Source organism: Melampsora larici-populina, assembly GCF_000204055.1.
Source record: "Melampsora larici-populina 98AG31 unplaced genomic scaffold MELLAscaffold_9, whole genome shotgun sequence".
Taxonomy (NCBI): Eukaryota; Fungi; Basidiomycota; class Pucciniomycetes; order Pucciniales; family Melampsoraceae; genus Melampsora; species Melampsora laricis-populina.
In genome coordinates, this window is record NW_006768773.1 from 247,313 (window position 1) to 265,800 (window position 18,488).

The 18,488-nt window shown below is 44.9% G+C and overlaps 5 protein-coding genes across 5 annotated transcripts; 2 read left to right on the forward strand and 3 right to left on the reverse strand.

Annotated features, from left to right (window-relative positions):
* Positions 1 to 1,010: 1,010 nt before the first annotated feature.
* Positions 1,011 to 2,361, reverse strand: MELLADRAFT_96278 (uncharacterized protein; the record flags this gene model as incomplete). Its single annotated transcript, XM_007407621.1, has 4 exons — positions 1,011 to 1,102; positions 1,235 to 1,578; positions 1,672 to 1,834; positions 1,902 to 2,361. 4 exons carry the CDS (start codon positions 2,359 to 2,361, stop codon positions 1,011 to 1,013), a joined length of 1,059 nt encoding a protein of 352 aa, XP_007407683.1.
* A 499-nt stretch (positions 2,362 to 2,860) lies between these two features.
* On the reverse strand, positions 2,861 to 5,148 carry MELLADRAFT_104282 (uncharacterized protein; the record flags this gene model as incomplete). The annotated part of the gene is made up of 10 exons (XM_007407620.1): positions 2,861 to 2,958; positions 3,012 to 3,079; positions 3,154 to 3,318; positions 3,417 to 3,493; positions 3,558 to 3,896; positions 3,981 to 4,224; positions 4,330 to 4,357; positions 4,453 to 4,567; positions 4,661 to 4,729; positions 4,831 to 5,148. The coding sequence occupies 10 exons, from the start codon at positions 5,146 to 5,148 to the stop codon at positions 2,861 to 2,863; spliced, it is 1,521 nt and encodes a 506-aa protein (XP_007407682.1).
* An 841-nt stretch (positions 5,149 to 5,989) lies between these two features.
* MELLADRAFT_104283 (uncharacterized protein) lies at positions 5,990 to 7,077 on the forward strand (the record flags this gene model as incomplete). The annotated part of the gene is made up of 2 exons (XM_007407341.1): positions 5,990 to 6,382; positions 6,904 to 7,077. 2 exons carry the CDS (start codon positions 5,990 to 5,992, stop codon positions 7,075 to 7,077), a joined length of 567 nt encoding a protein of 188 aa, XP_007407403.1.
* Positions 7,078 to 7,369: 292 nt separating this feature from the next.
* Positions 7,370 to 9,825, reverse strand: MELLADRAFT_104284 (uncharacterized protein; the record flags this gene model as incomplete). The annotated part of the gene is made up of 9 exons (XM_007407619.1): positions 7,370 to 7,745; positions 7,823 to 7,862; positions 7,941 to 8,083; positions 8,169 to 8,217; positions 8,294 to 8,327; positions 8,412 to 8,462; positions 8,527 to 8,746; positions 9,443 to 9,481; positions 9,524 to 9,825. The coding sequence occupies 9 exons, from the start codon at positions 9,823 to 9,825 to the stop codon at positions 7,370 to 7,372; spliced, it is 1,254 nt and encodes a 417-aa protein (XP_007407681.1).
* Positions 9,826 to 16,107: 6,282 nt separating this feature from the next.
* MELLADRAFT_61253 (uncharacterized protein) lies at positions 16,108 to 17,800 on the forward strand (the record flags this gene model as incomplete). Its single annotated transcript, XM_007407342.1, has 7 exons — positions 16,108 to 16,455; positions 16,518 to 16,922; positions 16,982 to 17,128; positions 17,194 to 17,274; positions 17,396 to 17,427; positions 17,531 to 17,608; positions 17,668 to 17,800. 7 exons carry the CDS (start codon positions 16,108 to 16,110, stop codon positions 17,798 to 17,800), a joined length of 1,224 nt encoding a protein of 407 aa, XP_007407404.1.
* Between the last annotated feature and the right edge of the window lie 688 nt (positions 17,801 to 18,488).

An 18,488-nucleotide genomic window follows, 5' to 3' on the forward strand; every position in this document is an offset into this window, starting at 1 on the left:
AAATCTTACGTGATCGATCATGATATTACGATTGCCAGTCATACATGTTTCTGTTGGGCGATGGATCTACAGTACAAATGTTTGGGTAGCACTACACCCAACCATTCCCCAGGAACTCCATCCCAGCGCGCTTGCTCAGTTTCTTGGTGAGCCATATATTGCGCAAGTTGACCATTTCTTCCAAGAAGAAATTATACCTTATTGAATGCATATTTCGGCACATCGAGGCGAAACCACCGTACCAAATATTAGTTAGTTCGGCAGCTGAAGCATTGAATATCCACTTTCCATCTTCTTGTATATCGGGAAACAGTTTTGGGTCGGTGAAGCGCTTGCAAAAGTCGTCGCTTTCGGCATGAGATCGGTGGTGGAATGGATCTACAGGTATTACTGTACCTTGGAAGCAAGTCGCATCCGTATCTCTTCCATGATAAATGTGCTCAGTTAGTCGGCAAGCATTGTCATAAAAGACAACTTCGGGCATCCCTTGTGGAAACGAATCCTCCAGAAAGTGCTGCAAGACCAATTGAGTAATTGATAATCATCAGCATGCATGTGTAACACCCGTTGTAGACTAAAATCTCACCTTGACCGCGCTGACTGATTCAGCGTGATAGAAGGTCTTCCGCGCCAAGATGATCCCGCAACATCCAACCACGAGTTGATCATTATGTGTCCGGCATCTGGACATTACTGTTTTCCCAGCTGCTTGCGATTCCCCACCGTCGCGAGCGGCTTCATGTGCGCGGTTTGATTCATCGGCTTGCCGCAAACCCTCGAGATCAATGAACTCGCCTGTCTCGCTGTCGAGGTGGACAGTCGGATCGGAGGGCAAATTTGAACCGGGGCGATTGAGGATCGCCGTTAGTGAGAAATTCGATTTCACACGGTTCGTAAATTTCGCCCATGCTTCGATGTGGGCGTTTTGGCCACATGTTTTGGACTCTGGTAAAGCATCACGTCTACACGGCTGTACATGACATCTTTGGCCTAGAAGTGACGTATGATGTTCACAGAAGCGGTCGTTGTTTTTGATGAGGGGGTTGGTACAAGGGCCTTCCGGAGCGGGGAGTCCTGCCGTGCTGGCGAGCTCTTCGAGCTGCTCGGTGGTTGCGCTGCAGCGCCAGTGGCCAATGGTGAGTCCATCAGTGACCACGGCGCGGATGCCTAGAGCCAGAAATTCTTAACATTTTGCCATCTAACTTTAAACATCTCAATATAATGTTGTACGTACCAAGGAAAACCTCTTCGCCTGTTCCAGGATCCACCCCTCCTGATTTCACACGGACACATTTACTACAGTAATGGTCTCGGAATCTGGTCCCTTCCACATCCAATTGGTCCAGATGGTAGGCGATAGCCTCGTCAAATCGATTGTCGTCCGTTCCGTTGGCAGGAACCACCAGTTGACTTTGGCGACGATCTTGGTGGGCTAGCAAATCCCGCAGTTCAAGGCCGTCTAGGCACACAACTTCAGACATCGCCGGGGAAAACACCTGACCCAATTCAAACAGAGGAACGTCGGTGTTTTCAACGTAGACCTCATTAAACCAGTTTGTCAAGTTGAAGTGTGAAACACTTGGAAGTATTGAAATGGAAAAAAGTGTGAGTGATCAGCTTGATGTATGTCGGTTCAAAGAAACTGAATGATGCGATTGGAATCTTTCTTACTGGGCAAGCATCTGTATTACACGTAACATATGGGCCAACCTGTTGGTGATGTAGTAGTGGCAGTGAACGTGAAGGATGTCGACGTCGCGGCCCATTCCAAGGGTGTAATAGTGTCGCATCCTGGTGTGTGTGTAATAACTTGGCCTATACGAAGCACCGCATCCTGCAAAGTGAAGGTATCAAGTCAGCTTCGTGACGTAAACCAATGCCAATCAAGACACTGGACTCACGTGGGCAATCGAGGATGATAGTCTGAACTGGGTGGACACCGTCGGTGTTGTAGAGGTATCCATTGAGACGGCTATGGAGGTGCAAATTTGGTGATAATGCTTCAGGGCATACAAGGCATTTCGATACCGGGGCGCGTAGGTATTGTTCAGCTATTTTGGGATCACTTTGAAGTCCCAGTTTTCGGATGGCAGCCACAGGGTCGAACCTCGTGGTGGGTAACAATTGGAAGCTGATACTCCATAAGTCTTGCAGAAGGTGAGTTGGAAATTTGGGGTCAAGAGCTTTGCTGAGGAAAGGGAGAACTGGAGGGCTTTTTGGTGTGAGACGCAACGCGGTGCCGGCGCGATGTTGGACTTCGGAGGCCAGTGATATAAATCGAACAAAGTCTTCGACTGTGAGGGTTGCCGTGAGATGAGGACTGACGAAGGACATGTGCGTGGCAAAGTCGTGAAGTAGCATTTCCGTGCTTGAATGAATGAGTGAGTGCGTGTGGAATCGGGCAATGGTACGACAATGAGTGACAATGGGTAATGGTTCAACGATGAGTACTGGGGAGGATGGTTAATGCTGAGTCATAGGTGGGCCGCTTGCATGTCACAGAGCTCAATTTCACGGACTATGGCAGCCACGCAGAGATGGACAAAAGGTCTTATGGGATGACCAGGTATGTCCAAAAGTGGTATGGTGATAATTTTACATACGGAGGTCCTTGCGGCTAAACCCATATATTCATGGGTTATAGCCGGTATTCTCAGGGAATTCTCAGTCTCAGGTTTGTCTCAGGCGGCCCCACGATCCTGGGGTTTACACTAATTTAAGGTCATTTTCTCTGATAAAACATTTACTTGATCATCAGGTCTCTGTATCCCCTACATATGGACTTAAAGGCCAGAAGAAAGTCCTAACCATCTGATACGCTATCCAGATAGATTCTGTTTGAGGGTCCTGGTAAGGCAGCCTATATGGGTAGGCCTGCATTACGGCATGCTGCAACTATTCCATGTTTCTTGTTATCGTGCTTGATAGCTTTTTGAAGCACACAGATGTCAGAATTGACTTAGACCACACAAAAAGGAATTTGAAAAGACTATAGTACATAGAATACTGACTTTCATTTCTCAAATCACATACCGGAAGGTTAACAATACAATCTGCCATAGCATCACGAGGAAGGGTACTTGATGAAGAGATGAAGAGTCTGATGTGAATTTCAAGCTTTGGGTACACATGAGGTAAAGAATGATCACTCACGTGTTCTTGTATGGGAAATGCTCAAAACCACCGTACTTTTGTTGACAAGAGATAGAAGCATTGGTCAAGAACTGAGTTGAATAACCAAAGTGATCTGAGATCACCCAAGCATTTTCAAACTTAGATTCATATCTTTCATTCTTTACTCTGACAATATTGTACATCCTGAATTGTGTGAAAATATGTGAACATCAATGATTTTGCCAATCATCACGTTTCACATAGAATGAGTTTTGGTCTCAGAAGATTTTATCAGGACTCACGTTCCATTTGTGTCACAATATGACAAGATATCATCACCTTCAAAAGCTCCATTTATCCCATTTCCAGCACACACGTCCTAAAGATGTCAAAAATCAGGATATTTAAATCAAGCCTGCCCATCCAAGAAATCGATTACTGACTGATCCTATGGTCACAAATGCATCCTGTTGAACAATTATCAGAACAGAAGAAAGGATGTCAAAATGTTGATGATTTAATTCCACAAATAGATTTGAGGGTCGTACCACAGAGCGTAGAACTTTGACCAATGTCACGACCGTAGTGACATTCTTTAGATCATCCGTCACAAGTGGTAGATAGATAGCTTCATTTGGTTGTAAGTATGTTCCATTTTTTAGTTGACCGTAGATTCCTTGATCTGTGCTTATTCCAGCATTGATTATCTTGTCTGCTTGTTTTGTAAGCCCATCTACCATCACTTTCTCATATCGCACCATTTGATTCTCCAAGTGGGTCCACTGTTTTTTTTTCAAAAAATAAATGAAAGCAATCAATATCATATTGTAAAAATTCAGATTCTTAGTGAGAAATTGATGCCTAACTTCATTGAAGGCCTCTCTATCACCTTCCGGTGGTTTAGGAGCATTCAAAAGACCACCTCCCAATTCAAAGGCAGCTGACATCACATTGTTAATGATGTTCATCACATCACCTACTCTATCCTGAAATTGATAAAATAGACTGAAGATGTCCAAGAGCATAGTGTTTGACACCATCATGCAAGCTCCATTTTCAATGAAGTCAATTTTGAAGTTGTCTATTCCTTCAGTATTGATGGCTGGAAACCTAAATATTTTGAAAGGCTTTAATATGTGCTTCACCTCGTAGACGCATACCAAAGCTCCTTGATACTCCAACAAGCTTTTGCACAACTGATGTTCAAAAACTCACAATGCACTTTGTACGCTAGATATTGTAGCTAATAAAAAAGATGAATGAGTTTGTTTTAGTGAAAATATCAAAGCGACAACAAAATCGAAGCGATATTCAAATCTTGCTATGGCTTTTACTCACATCGAACATAATTGGCGCTCCACTGAATTGCTTTTTTCATTGAGTTGAGTTGTATGTTCCATTGTTCAACTGCAAACAGAATATACCAGTCTGGTAAAGCAGCGGGGTAGCACGGCTTTTTATGAAAATCCAAAAGAAATCAGTTATGAGGAAATTTTCTCCTTGTTCAACACTCTGTTTCTTTGTGAAAAAATGGAACATGACTCACCTGTCCAGAACTGCAAGGTTGACCAATACCGCACTCAAAGCTAGGTAGACCTTTTGATGCGGCGTATGCCTGACATCACAAACGTGAGAGGATAGAAAATCAATCGAGAAGCATCCCTTCAAAGGTAGTTGAAAAAACAGTTTTTCAATCCGTTTCAGTTCAAGACTCACAGGAAGGGAAGTTGCATTTCCATTGGGATAGTTCTTCAGGTAGTCGTCTAATCTCAAACTTTTCCAAGTCTGAGGAACGAGTGCCGAGATGGTACAGTTTGCACTGAGAGGCTCAGGGGGATCCTTAGGTGGTCCATGATGTTGAGATTTGGACGAGCCCAGTTTACCACCTGCCATCATAGATGGCAGATTCATTCGCTTCGCATGCTGATGTAGCCCTCCAAACTGTTGCAAGTCTTGAATGCTGGCAGACGTCTGACTTGAAGATATGAAGAGAATGAGGAGAGGACCGAAAAAGGAAGCAGATCGTGAAAGCATCATGAAAGTAACTTTTTGATTTCGATGACTCGAAGGAGATGCTGACGTCCAGGTTTAGTGAGCTTCTAGCAGCACCTGTCAGCTTCAGAGATATATAAGTCAGCTTACCGCGCAACGCAGCCTTGACGAAACCTCTGAATATATCGGCTCCATCACATCAGGGTTCATCCAAGGTTGAAATCGTCTTACAGAGTATAAGGAATGCTTTCGGTCTTGGCTGCGCCGTTTTCGATTCTGCTGTGCCTTTGTCGAACTTACCTCACATATATACTTGTCGTTATTTTAATCCATGAAATCAGATATTGCAGGCTCGCAGTAGTCCTCATCCCGCTCAAATCCGTTGGCTCTCTCAGGTTTCATATTCGTTTCAATTCCAGGTCATGCGGAAAATTTCCATCGGCCTACCTTAGTCTCGTAACGAAGAGCAAGCCTTCGAAAGGGGAAGCTCGGCAATTCTTGCTGTGTTTATTGGATTGACGAAGCGAGGTTTTCGCTATTTTTTGTGTTCCGAGCCAATCTGGAGCTGTTCAGATCTTTCTCGCCCTTCTCAATTCACTCAAACGGATTGATTTTTAATTTTTCCTCTGAGATTCTCTCCAGTGATACAAAATGCGTTGAATATATGCACTTTGTCTGGAAGATTGGTCCCAAGAACCACCCTTGTTCATGAAGCGCTTCATGCAGGTTCACGCAAGATCTACCGACTTGGGTACAAATGAATATCGAGGAGTCCCCTGCTGACGCAGACGCAGCCATCTAACCTAACAAAGTCTCTCGGCGAGCGACCCTGCGAGGGGATTTTGTCAGGTGAACTTCGAAGTGCAGCCATTGAGAATTTGAGATGTCACATTGTTGTATGATTAGTCCGGTCTGGTCCGATCGTGGCCCGGACCCCCACGCCCGATGTTGGGAGTCGGGACATGAAGATTTTGGCTACAGACTGTGGTCGACTTTATTTACCAGAATTTCAACCTTGACTCCAATGGCCACCTCAATCATGTCCTGCTGTCGACTTTTCACCCGAAGTGTACTACCTTCACAACGTCTTCCGAACCAGCTCAGATGGAATTCCTTCTCTCGTGCCACCGAAGCTGGTGTATCGGCTGATCGGTTTGGGCGCCTTGGGCCGAATGGTGGCGTGCTTTTATCCGAGGCTCAGGTGCAAGGACTCTTCGATTACCCTGAGTTTAAACATCCATCCAGAGAAGTTTCTGCGTACAAGAAATGGCGACTGGTATGTAACGGTTTTCGAGCACCAATAGCACGCATCATCTTTCAGTTGCTGACGCTGAAGGCCTCAATAGCAACGCATGAAACGGATCAAGGCCAACAAGGGCAAATTGTAAACCAACATCGCCTATCAACTGCACTTATCAAATCTCAGGCATGAAAATCGCTGGATGCGTTGTGATAATCGGTCTTTGTCTGCCCAAATCACCCCTCGGTTCCTGCTCTTCGTCGTATCTACTCCTGAACTGGAAATTTTCAGTTGAACGCGATCCCGCGTCAGGATTATCACCGGCAATGCCATTGAAATTCGTGTAACTTGACAAAATTTGCTCAAACCTCATCCACATTCACAAGCCTTGATGTATGGTCACATTATTGCAAAGCTGCACGATAAATACTCAAAAATTACTCGCCTTGTGTCTCATCCGGTACGCTGTTGCTATGCCATACATCTCCAATAATCATCGCCTCTTGGTTTTTGAATATAATATAGGAGGTTTTGTAATGCGCACTTTGTGCGTTCAGGCGATGAATGATACTGTATCATATCCTGAACCCAGCCTAAGCAGTAGTCATATCCGCACCATAAGGGCGTCAAACAATCTTCACATGAAACTGAACCTATTTGCATATTGTGTTCGACAAGTATGCCTTACATCTCCTCTGCTTCGAGCTTCTAAAGCTGAGCACGCAGCGTGACATTGTATAATTATATCGTTAGGTTACGGAAGCTATCCATGTTCACGTGTCGTGTATTGTAAAACATATCAAAGTGTGACAGACAAGACCGCATACGATTCCATGAGGATTACTACAAAATTTGACCAAATTCATGGTTGCATGGATGTATGAGGAGAAACATGATATATGCGTGCAACGTAAATAAACAAAAGTTGACATTTGAACGATAAAGATTGCAAGGTTTGAACATATTCATGTATAATTAAATTCGAAGAAAACAGTCCTTCAGGCCTGGCTCTGCTTGGCCATTCTAGACTGCATGTCCCACCAGGGTTTCTCCCCCTACTGAATTAGAACGCGACAGAGAAGGTGAGGCGAAGAGGTCCATGGGGTATACCTCGAATTTCCCGTGCTTTCCGGATCTTGATGAAGATGTCTGAGACGTAGGTGAAGCAAGAGCCGGAGAAGGCTGTCTATTGGACGAATCGTTGTCCGTGGGTGGCGTCGCTTCCCTTTGCCTCTTAGTTGGAGATTTTGAAAGAGAAGAAAAGAAAGAGAGTGGCCCCAGCGTGACATATATGGTGATCAATACAACACTCAGGAAGAGCTGAATAAATAGAAGCCAAGGTGTCCCAAACAGCTCATAAAGTGATCGTACAGCAAGTACGAGTCCCACATTAGGAAATCTGCATTACATCACTCGTTCATCAGCATTGAGGGGTAATTTTTGTTATAGTAGCAAAACCAGCATAATTTTACTCACATTATGATCCAGAGCCCCATTACATCATCAAGTATCTTATCTATTCGGTGCGAAAAAAGGATCAGCTTTGACTTAAAGACGTATGGAGTGGAAACCAAGTAGATTTGGATCTACTTACTTCCTTTCCACCAGAATGTAATCATGGACTTGACATATATCAACAAGGCTGTTCCAGTAAGCATCAACCCAGCCAACATACCGAAGCCTTGGAAGGTCTCCCCAAGACCCTCCGTTAGGAGTAGATTAGGCGACTCGACGAATCTATTATCAAATTCATCAGTTTGCGTCAGATTCACCCATAGTTAACAATAATTTCTGCGTAAGAATCATACAAATCTTGACTGACATTATTGGCGCCAATCTTCCAAGTCTAATCAATACATGAGCGGTGAGAGCTACAGGTGGCTCAAGTCAGTTTAGCTGCGCGAAGGATGTCCCGAAGAATATTGATGACAGTCACTTCACACTCACCCGGTGGGCCGACCGCTATAAAGATGGTCGAAGTCTGTATTACAGAAATGATTCACAGTCCAGATCCCTGTCAGGGTGTTGTGCACTTGTTGGGGTGGGATGGGTGGCGTTGACTCACAGAAGGACCAGAGATATGGCCAGTGATTGCTACGCGTTGAAGATACGTGAACTGAAATCACATCTTTTAGTATGGTCTATTGTTTCATTCGAGGGTGCTAGTCTGTGGGACTTACAAAATATGCACCAGCAAAGATGCTGGACATGCCCTGGAACAAGTATCCCACCAAAGCGATTTCTGTTGCCATCTCCGACTTCAATGGAACCAATGGAAAGAGATTCACAGCGATCATCCCAACGAGTAGAAGTGGGAAGCTGAGAATAATTACTATTGGTGTTAGAGTTTTGATATCATGTGGTTTGCGGAACCACAGGGTCCAGGAGAGGAGTGAAACTCTGAGAAGATAAATGCAAGTAATATCGACAGTTAGGAAGAGGTATTGCTGTCATACGGGATTTAGTGACGATAGAGTAGAAAACGAGGGCCAATTACGTGAGTGAGGACACGATGTAGATGTAAAATAGTCTCAGTGCGCCGTTCAAGCCGACCCATCCTCCGGGGGCAGTATATCGAATGCATCCAAGAATCAAGGTGGCCCTATGACGTATCAAAAAAATGAAAAGTAAATCAGCTTGAGACCAACTCATTGATTTAGCTCGTGAGATTCAGACCAACATTTGAGTTACTAGCACGGGTAGAAAGAAGCCCCTGTGTGGGTCATTCATAGATTCCCATGTTCGAGATGGTGAGTTGATTAGTTGCCCAACTGGAGCGTCCGCGATATGGTCACAGGTTGAGAGAAAGGGCAATCAGCATGTCGCTCTGTGAGGCCGACGTAGACAGCAAGGCCTGGTCGACAAAAACTACATGTGTCGGTTCTGCACTCACGAAAGATCACAATGCTCAAGCAGAATAGGCCAAAATTCACTACCGGTACGGGACATCCGTATCCACAATTCAAAAGATCACATTCAACAAAAGTCAGTTTTGTTCGCTCTTGTCCAATGCCAATGAATGATCAAATTCATCTTGATATTTGAATTGGAAATGTCCTTACAGAAATAATATATCATCTCGACAAACGAGATCACCTTCCAGCTAAGATCGAAGCTGCCCAGTATGAGATGGACCTAGAGTTATAATGAAGATAAAGGGAGCAATAATATATATACACAGGCTTAAGTGAGCTGGTGAAATCTTGGGCGTGAGAGACTTTTCGATGGTATCGTACCGAGCCCGTAGCTAGTCCAATCGAACTCAACTCCCATGAGTAGCCGTGTAAAATCCTAGAAATCGTTGGATCTCTGTGAGGCACAACGATAGAGGTACCCGGTAATGGCGTCTCGACCCTTCGTGAACAATTGTCGATGTCGCGAGGTAGACCAGTCCATAGTGACTCGGGGCGTTCGTGACGAACTGCCTTGTCAGGGTATTCTGGCGAGGACTCGTGTAGCTCGAAAGAATAATTTTTCATTTGCCACAATCCGTTTGGAGGGATTTTATCCTCAAAGGAAGAGTAAGTCTTGGCTGTAAGCTTCCGGGATCGATGTCGATTTATTGATGTATCGATTCAAAGTACGTGTACCTGGTGAACTTCGGGAGTGTGCAGAGGTAAAAGGGAATGGAGATTTGAAGGGCACAGAAGTTGACCTACTTTGGCTTCACAAAGCCTCCAAACTCAAATACTCCGAGGAGACATGATCTATGATCGATACAGAACTTGAAGGTGTTCTTAGCTCATACGCGTACGATGATATCTTTGGTCTCGGGGACCACTGTCTATATCAACTTCATTTTTAACCGATCGAGTTTCACGTTGTGTGCGCGCAGCTCCATATATCCAGCTGACACAGGCTAACGCTTTGCGGGACGAATGGTGTTCAATCCCAATACATAATTTTGTAAAAACTGAACAAGTGCTGAGCGTAGTGGACTGCGAAACTGTTGGTCTTGAGTAAGATACGGTTTAAACACATTACTCACTTGTGTTGGGTGAGCGTATGATTCGAAGCGACACCATCATACCACGCGTTATGTATGATGGACGAGAGAGGAGGGTGGAGGACAAACCTCAAAACCCGAAACACAAACCTGTATGGTCCTGTACTCCATTCTCTTAAGAGCACCCACTATGGTTGCGTTAACTCGGTGATTTAGCGTTACCCTAACGCTAAAATACCAACATGTCCACTATGGACCTGTTTTAGACCTGCGGTCCGTACGGCTGCGTCAAGTCTTGCACTTCGTGTGCTCAGATTTACGCAAGCCTACGACTTGATTTATCGTAGGAACTAGGGAAAGCAGACGATAAATCATCCCATAGTGGATTTCACGCGGTTACCAACTTTGGTAAAACACGCATGATCAAACTTCGCGCTCAGGAACGCAAACTTTACGATAAAACACTCCCACCATAGTGGGTGCTCTAAGCTCCTTAACGTGAGCTGGGTATTTTATGTATCCTCCACTGAACAAAATGCTCCTACACCACGGGAGGGTTCCATGCCCAAATTCAGTCCGGCCCCGCCCTTAAACAGTCGAGCCAGATAACAGCCCGCAGACTGACCTCAATCACCAGATATCCGCCCGCTTGACGCTCCGCTTGTGACAGCTGGCATTTGTCCTCCGGGCTCATTTCAGCGCGCGGATTGCCGCCTAGTGGCCGCTCAGTTAGTCACCGACGGCCTGCTCAGCGCTCAGCAGTCTTGAAGCACCACCTCTTGAAGCACCACCCGGACAACGACACACTTTCACAGCACCGCTCATCACAATGGTGAACATAGCCACACTACTCCCTTGTCCCGACCGATGCAAGTTCTTTACCTTTACTTGACTAATAAAAAAAACAGATCATTGATATCATCACCTTGTTGCAGACATCGAATTTAATCCTCATGACTCAAGATTCCGCTGTGAGATCTGCGTTGCCAGCAGGGCGATGCGAGATTATTGGCCGCACATCACATCTGATTCACATCAAGCGGCTGTATCTCAAACCATAGCTCATCAAGCGGCACAAGAGGAGATGTTGCTCGGTATTCGCGAGACCACCAAGAGCCCAATCGATCCAATGTTGATCAATGACAACCCCGTGGACGATCCACCGCCGTCCCCGACTGCCAGCACTCCACCTATGCCTCTCTCACCACTTACCCTACTGCGCAGCTTCATAACCGGCGATGGCGATTCCACCGATTCGGATGAGTCTGATGTGCCAATGGATTTTGACAGCTTGAGACAAGCGCTTGAAGCAATTCGGCAGGAGGACGGTGAAGACAGCGACAAGGATATAGCTGATGCGGAATCTCTGGATGGATCTGGGGCGAACTTGGACGATGAAAATGGATGGTACCCATTCAAAAGAATGGAGGTCAGCTCTGCTGATTTGTTTAATTGCTCGTCATCCCTGCTTAAATTAACGTAAATGTCTTTGTGCATCAGCAAGTTGTTGCGGTGTTGATTATTGGGTCCGGTAGGAGCATTCTCTCCCGCTCTCAATACCAGAGAATTCGGTTGGTCTTCCGCATATGTCGTGTAAATCTACCCGAATGGGGTTCAGTTCGCGCGCAGAATACTCGGTTGAAGAAAAAAATGGACATCAACGTGATTGAACGTCTCAGCCCATCTGGAACTCCGTTGTTTGGACTAGATGTGAAGAGCATTATAAGAAATGTGAGTGTTTCCATTTCTCTTTTGATTTTGGTTTGTATCAATTGGTATCTTTTTGGATAGGAGCTGGCGAACCCATTGGTCAGCCCATACCTGGTTTATATCCCTGAGCTTCCAACCAACGATCGAATCAATCGCCTCTCACAGAGTCAGAAATGGCGAGAAGATTACTCGCGCCTGTTACGTGTACAAATGGTCACCAGCAAAGATAAACATGTGTATATCTATGAACCATATCAGCTCCAGACTAATCAGCTGGTGGTGCCGATATTCTTTTACCAAGAGAATAGTAAAAAAATGGCTAAATGTCTTCCTGCCAATGTTCAACCTGCCTTTGGCGACCCAAATCGGGTCAATATAATGTTATCAGAAGAGCCTGCTTTTGATTCTCACGTGTTGTATTCAATCGAGGTAAAAGATCTTGGGAAGTCTTTTAAAGAAATTGTACTAGAGGGAGATGTTGCTCTCAGTGACCTTTGTCACCACATGTACCGTAAGCCTTCTTGGTTTTTGTTGAGGACCGCTTGGATTTGATCAGACCGGATTAAATTTGTTCATTAGAACGAAATGGATTTCAAGTAGAATCGATTCCACTGGAAAACCCATGGAGGGCAAAAGCGGAAGGGAAGGTCATTCGCCACGTACCAATCACCTTATACTCCGATGACACCTCTGGCAATGTGTCAAAGAAATTCAATAAGCACATGAGTATTTACTTTACTCTGTCAGGTCTGCCACCTGAATGGACCAATCAAGAGTTCAATATTCACTTTTTGGCCACCTCGAATGTAGCATCAGCTCTGGATTTACTCGACGAGATAGTAGATAATATCAAGTAAGTGTCTTCTCATTCTGGATTTGGGGTGGCCAGTAGCACTAATCCATATGGTCCGCAGCGAAACTGCACACAACGGCTTCTCTGCGTATGATCATGCTCTCGGCGAGGACATTTGGTCATGGCAGTTGTACTCTGCCACGTTGGCGATTTGCCGATGCATGCTGAGATTAGTAACACGACGAATCCTGCGATTACCCTCACACCCTGTCGGATTTGTGACCTTCAAGTGGCCCGCCAAGCTGATAAGAAAGAAGAACGCTTTGTGCGCGACTTTCTGGGTCGCAATGCTCTTGGTCAAAAGGTAATCAATCTCATTTTCATTCAATCAATACTAAGGCTCAATTTCAAATTTGCCAATTGTTATGGGCATCTAGCATGATTTACCGCGCCGCAAATGGAATGTCACTAAGCTACGCACCCGCGAGATCTGGAACCTCTCACAACGGAGCAATTCGAAGTCCCTCATCGAAGAGAAAACTCGTCAATATGGATGCAAAGACACGCTCAATGAGTACTTTTGGAAGCAGATGCAAGCTGCTCACGCAGAACTTCCAGCTCACGAAGCTCATCAACTGTTCACGAAATTGAATGAAGAACAAGGTCAACACCTATTCAACCCCATGCTCCGACTTGAAGGTATTTTATTAATTACTATTAATAAAAGAACGAATAAACTGACCTGGGTGATGTTCAGGTTTTGATGGGCACCTAGACACTCCGGTGGAAACTCTTCATGTGGTCCTCCTTGGGGTCGCAAAATACTGGTTTAAGGCCACGATGCACGAGCTTAGTCTGAAGAATGGGTCAAAGAAATACAATGATGTGTTTGCACGGTGGAAAAGCTTTAGCATAAAAGGTCTGAATGTGCCCCCGATTATTCCTACGACTCTGATTCAATTCAATCGGAGTCTGGTAGGAAAAGAATTTAGAACGGTACTGCAAACAGTGCCATTTGTTCTTTTTGATCATCTCTCCGCCAAAAAAAGACACCTTTGGACATCCCTATGTCTTTTATCATCGTACATTTTCCAGCACGAGATCACGGACCTTAAGGTTTATCTCGAAGAACTTGAAGCTCATATTGAAAGTTTTTTGCATCAAGTTGTGACGTTATCGGCTCAGTGGGTTAATAAACCCAAATTTCATATGCTGATCCATCTCCGAGAGTGTATTCAAAGATTTGGGCCTGCCCTTCTCTACGCAAGCGAGAAATTTGAGGCTTTCAACTTCAGCCTGCGAAATGCATCGGTCCATTCTAACAAGCATGCACCTGGACTTGACATTGCAAATAACTTCAACAATCGGGTCCTCTTGCGAATTTTACTCTCTGGATCTTCTTTCTTTGATAATGAACTGCAGGTAAGAGTCAAAGGTGGACATCTGTTGACGTCTCTGTTAGATAAAATTCCGGAGTTGTATGAGGCAATGGGTTTGAGGCGAGCAAGATCTTCGCAAGAAGATGGACTATACGTAGTTGGAGGTTAGTATATCATGCTTTTGTTTTATTTCACATCGATGTTCTTAATTTTCATCACTTGCAGCTATTGAAGACCCTCAAGATCCGATCCCAGACTCTTTGGCTCACTATGCGCAAGGATCATTGCAACAAATAAAGAGTTTTACGTTACCCAATGGTCAAAAGATTGAGACTCAAGACTTTGTAACGGTGAGTACCTCACCTACATTTCAAATTCAAAAATGATACTCAAACAAAAAGGTTTCAGTTTAAGAACACAGATCACATTGGCCGAGTGTCTTCAATTTGGAAACCCACTAGAATCTCACCCTCACAGAGTCTTCTGGTGATCAAGCGCTGTGTTTTGGGTCGCATTGTGCCTTTCTACGGGATGCGCGAGGTTATTGTCTCAGCAGAGACTTATGCCAAAAAAGCATTGGTAAAACTTGTTCCGTTGTTTATGTTGCTTTCGGACAAGATTTAACATAATGATGGTCAATTTTTTTCATCAGGATGTTGAAAATTTGATCAACCTTCAACACAATTGTCACAAGGGGAATTGTCATGTGGGCAAATCGAGTGGTCGCCGCATAGAGCGAAGAGACGTAGGGGGATCTATTCCCATCATGAAACATGATGATTCTCAGTCTTTCATATTGAACTCTGCATCACATTACTCAGCCGAGTTACATCGACGTTTGGCAAAAGTTCAATTGTCCAGAGTGAGTTGTGCCCAATGGAACGAAGGCATCCAAAAAGGAGTGGACGTCTGGAAAACCGCACCGGTAGGTCAACCCCAGCCACGTGTTACAAACACTTCACGGAACAAGAAAAGAAAAGACCACCATGAATCACCACGTCATGAGGTATGATATACAGCACGCACTAGTTGAACTTGTGAAAATGTTATATTGTACTTTTACAAAAGTTGTTTTTATCAAGAACCACACTGGAACTTTTTGTCTTTTCTTTATCAAATGTTGTGTGCTTTTGTGAAATTAACACACACCCAGCATGAAGATCAGACCACCTTGCGCGGTACACTTGAGAAAGATTGGACCGTGTGACTTGTCGAATCACTCAGCTCAAATTTTAACACAGACTTTGTCTCATGAAAGATTGTGCTCTGTGATTGGTCGGTCGGACGCGTTTAGACCACAAGTTGGCGGATGGCAAACGAAGGGCTGCCTGCACGTCATCCAAGTGTTTGGCGTGGAAAACACAAATGATGTGACCCTTCAAAAACAGTTTGAAATCCTTAACGTTAATGTCGGTCACCTTTAAAACAGTTTGAAATCCTTAATGTTCACTTTCACTCATTCTTTCCGACCGCTTCCGCACACTTGATTCTTCCTTGTCACAAAAACTTCCGCTCTGAGATTGATTTCACTCAGCTCAATTTTTTCTCAATCTTTCTCTCTTGAAAGATCGCGCTTGGTGATTGAATTCACTCACCTCAAATTTCTCTCACACTTCGTCTCTTGAAATTCGTCTCTTGAAAGATTGCACTCGTGATTGGTCAGTCGCACGCGTTTACACCAAAGGCAAACACAGCAACGAGACGCGGCGCGTTAACAATATCGCGAGGAAGACACGAATTGGGTGACCCTTAAAGTAAGTATAAATTGAGCTCCTTTGTCCCCCTTTCACTTTATTCCCCAAACCGGTGAACTACCTCTTTGTCCTCCATTTCTTGTTTCAAGATCCAACAAAGTTTCCTTCAAGTGCATCCAAATTTCTTAACAAACAAACTTCAAAAACCTTTTTTTAACATTCTACAACTTTCATAAAAGATGTCTTCTCAAAGAGTTCCTATCACCTCGTCTTCCCTTCAAAGCTTGAATAACCAATCCCTGTTGCGCGGTAACAACGCTTGCATCACAAGCACATCTTCCCATTTCCGTAATGGGAGATCCCAATCCCCTGTACCAAACAGAGGTGGTTCGGACGGGGGTTTATCCCAACAGGGTACCAGGTCACCCACCCCCTCCCGCGAGGATGTCAATCGTACCCAAGAGCCCAGGGCCGCGGAAATCTTATCTCGACCTTTGTCTACTGGCGAGTTGGCCTTTTTTGACACCATGGCCACCAATGCCCGCTTGGATACCGCTCATCGCGGCTACGCCCAATTTCACGCAGAGGTCAGCCATCATCTCAATTCTGTTCTCGTTCCAAGAAAACTGACTCTGTTATCTGCTGTAAGGTTTACGGTAACATGAGGCAACACATTGCTCTGTCCGTTGGTCTAGCAAGCTGCGTGTTCAATGTATCCAATCTGTCCACCAGAATTGATCGTCTTTCTGGAAAGCTTGACACGCTCATTGGCCTGGTGGAAACTCAAAACCAAACCTTGTCTCAAAACCGATTAAATGTGCCAAGTGGTACTGCTTCCGTGCCTTGGACTTGCTCACCCGAACTTCATGTGGGGTTGATTATCTTATTTTGCTTCCCATCACCAAATATCTATCATCTGACCATTTCTACTCTATCGCAGGAAATGATCAATGAGTTAGCCACAAAGCTCATTCGTTTACCCAATCTCGAGTCTTACACAGCATTGGAGATGAACAACATAGTGATCGCTCGCTCCCTATTCAACACAATCAAAGTAAGTGTGAACAGATTCTTTGAAGTGCTTCTCTTAGGTTGCTCATACCTTTTGTTCAGACCAGGATCAATCAACAAAACACGAGCTGGTTAGATCAACATCTCCCAGCGCGTGTTCAAGGTGTTCATGACACTGTTGGCACCAGAGCTTATGCCACCTGCATTAAAAACGCATGCAAACATTCTCGCGAACAATTGCATTACTTGGTCAATTCGTTTTCTCCCCTCAGTCTTTATGTGTTTTGATCTGACCCATTCACCCAAAACTCCAGCTGTTGACTGGTATTCATGATCCGAAGACTGGGGAAGTACTGGACACCCCTGTTCCTACCATTAAGACTCTTTGGCATCGAGTATGTAGTTTCAGTGTCCTTTTGATTTGTATCCCTTGCTGATACTTTTTGTCGCGGATTGCCAACCGATGTGGAACAGCTGGTGTACATACTGATGCCGAATCTTTATGGACCAATACAGATTCCCCAACCCGTGCACGGATCGCGTATCTGGTAAGTTTTGATCTATTCGGTTTGATTTCAAAAGGTGAACCAACCTGAATGTGACTCCGTTCCAAAAGCGCCGCGAAGCGGTGCGTATCTACCAAAATGGCAGGGGATCGAGCTCTATATGGGCCTGCGCCGACAAACACCTCAACAGCTTGCGCGCCAAGGGAAATGACTTCACTGTCATGTAAGTTCTTGATTGAATTTGATCATCTGTCTTCTACTGATGACTATCGGAACCTCCAGGTTTTACAAAATTGTGTACAACCAAGATTTAGAAGTTTTCAATGGCAGGAACTTTTTCAGTGATCTCAGAGAAAATTGCGAATTCAAGTTGCCATCCGATGAGGTGGTTCAAACTGCCATTGATGAAGAATAAGCCATCCTGCTCTTGGCGGTGTTCCCTTTTTTTATTTACATCACATCTTTTATAAAATAAAGTGATCTCATGTGTCAGGCATTGTTGCCTCGAAGTTCTTTTTCTTTTTTTGATTTTTGGAACCAATCTGATTTGGAACCACCCCATCCTGCTCTTCAGAGACCAAGCAATGTTGCCTTTTTCTCTTGTTTTTATCGTATTTCCTCTTCATAAAAATCATAAAAAAATTATCCTGCGAGTTGTTTTTCTTCTTTTGAACTGTTATTTACCTGATCCAAAATCAATTTGTTTATCGATCCTATTGACCGGGGTGTTTTGGCTCGCCGCCAGTGTGAGTGGTGTGAGTGCAAGCAATTGGCGCGAAGAATAAAGTAGCGGGGCGTGCCCATGCACAAAAAACCTGCCACCGCGCTTTTGACCTTTGGCGACAATAAGTGGCTTTTTGGGCGAAGTCAAGCTGCCTACGGACCAGAACCAGGCCGCCTTTAGCAGACACCCGTGGACGGTCGACATGAGGTCTACCTAAAGGTGGTCCGCCTGCGCGGAGGGACGGGCGGTTTTTAGTCCGCCCGGACAGGCGGTGGACAGACGGTCCAGACCCTCCTGTGGTGTACCTTGGTACTAGGGCTGTGACCCGGCCCTGAGTGTGACGGGGCGCCCCGTCACATCGCCCGGCCCTGTGTGGACC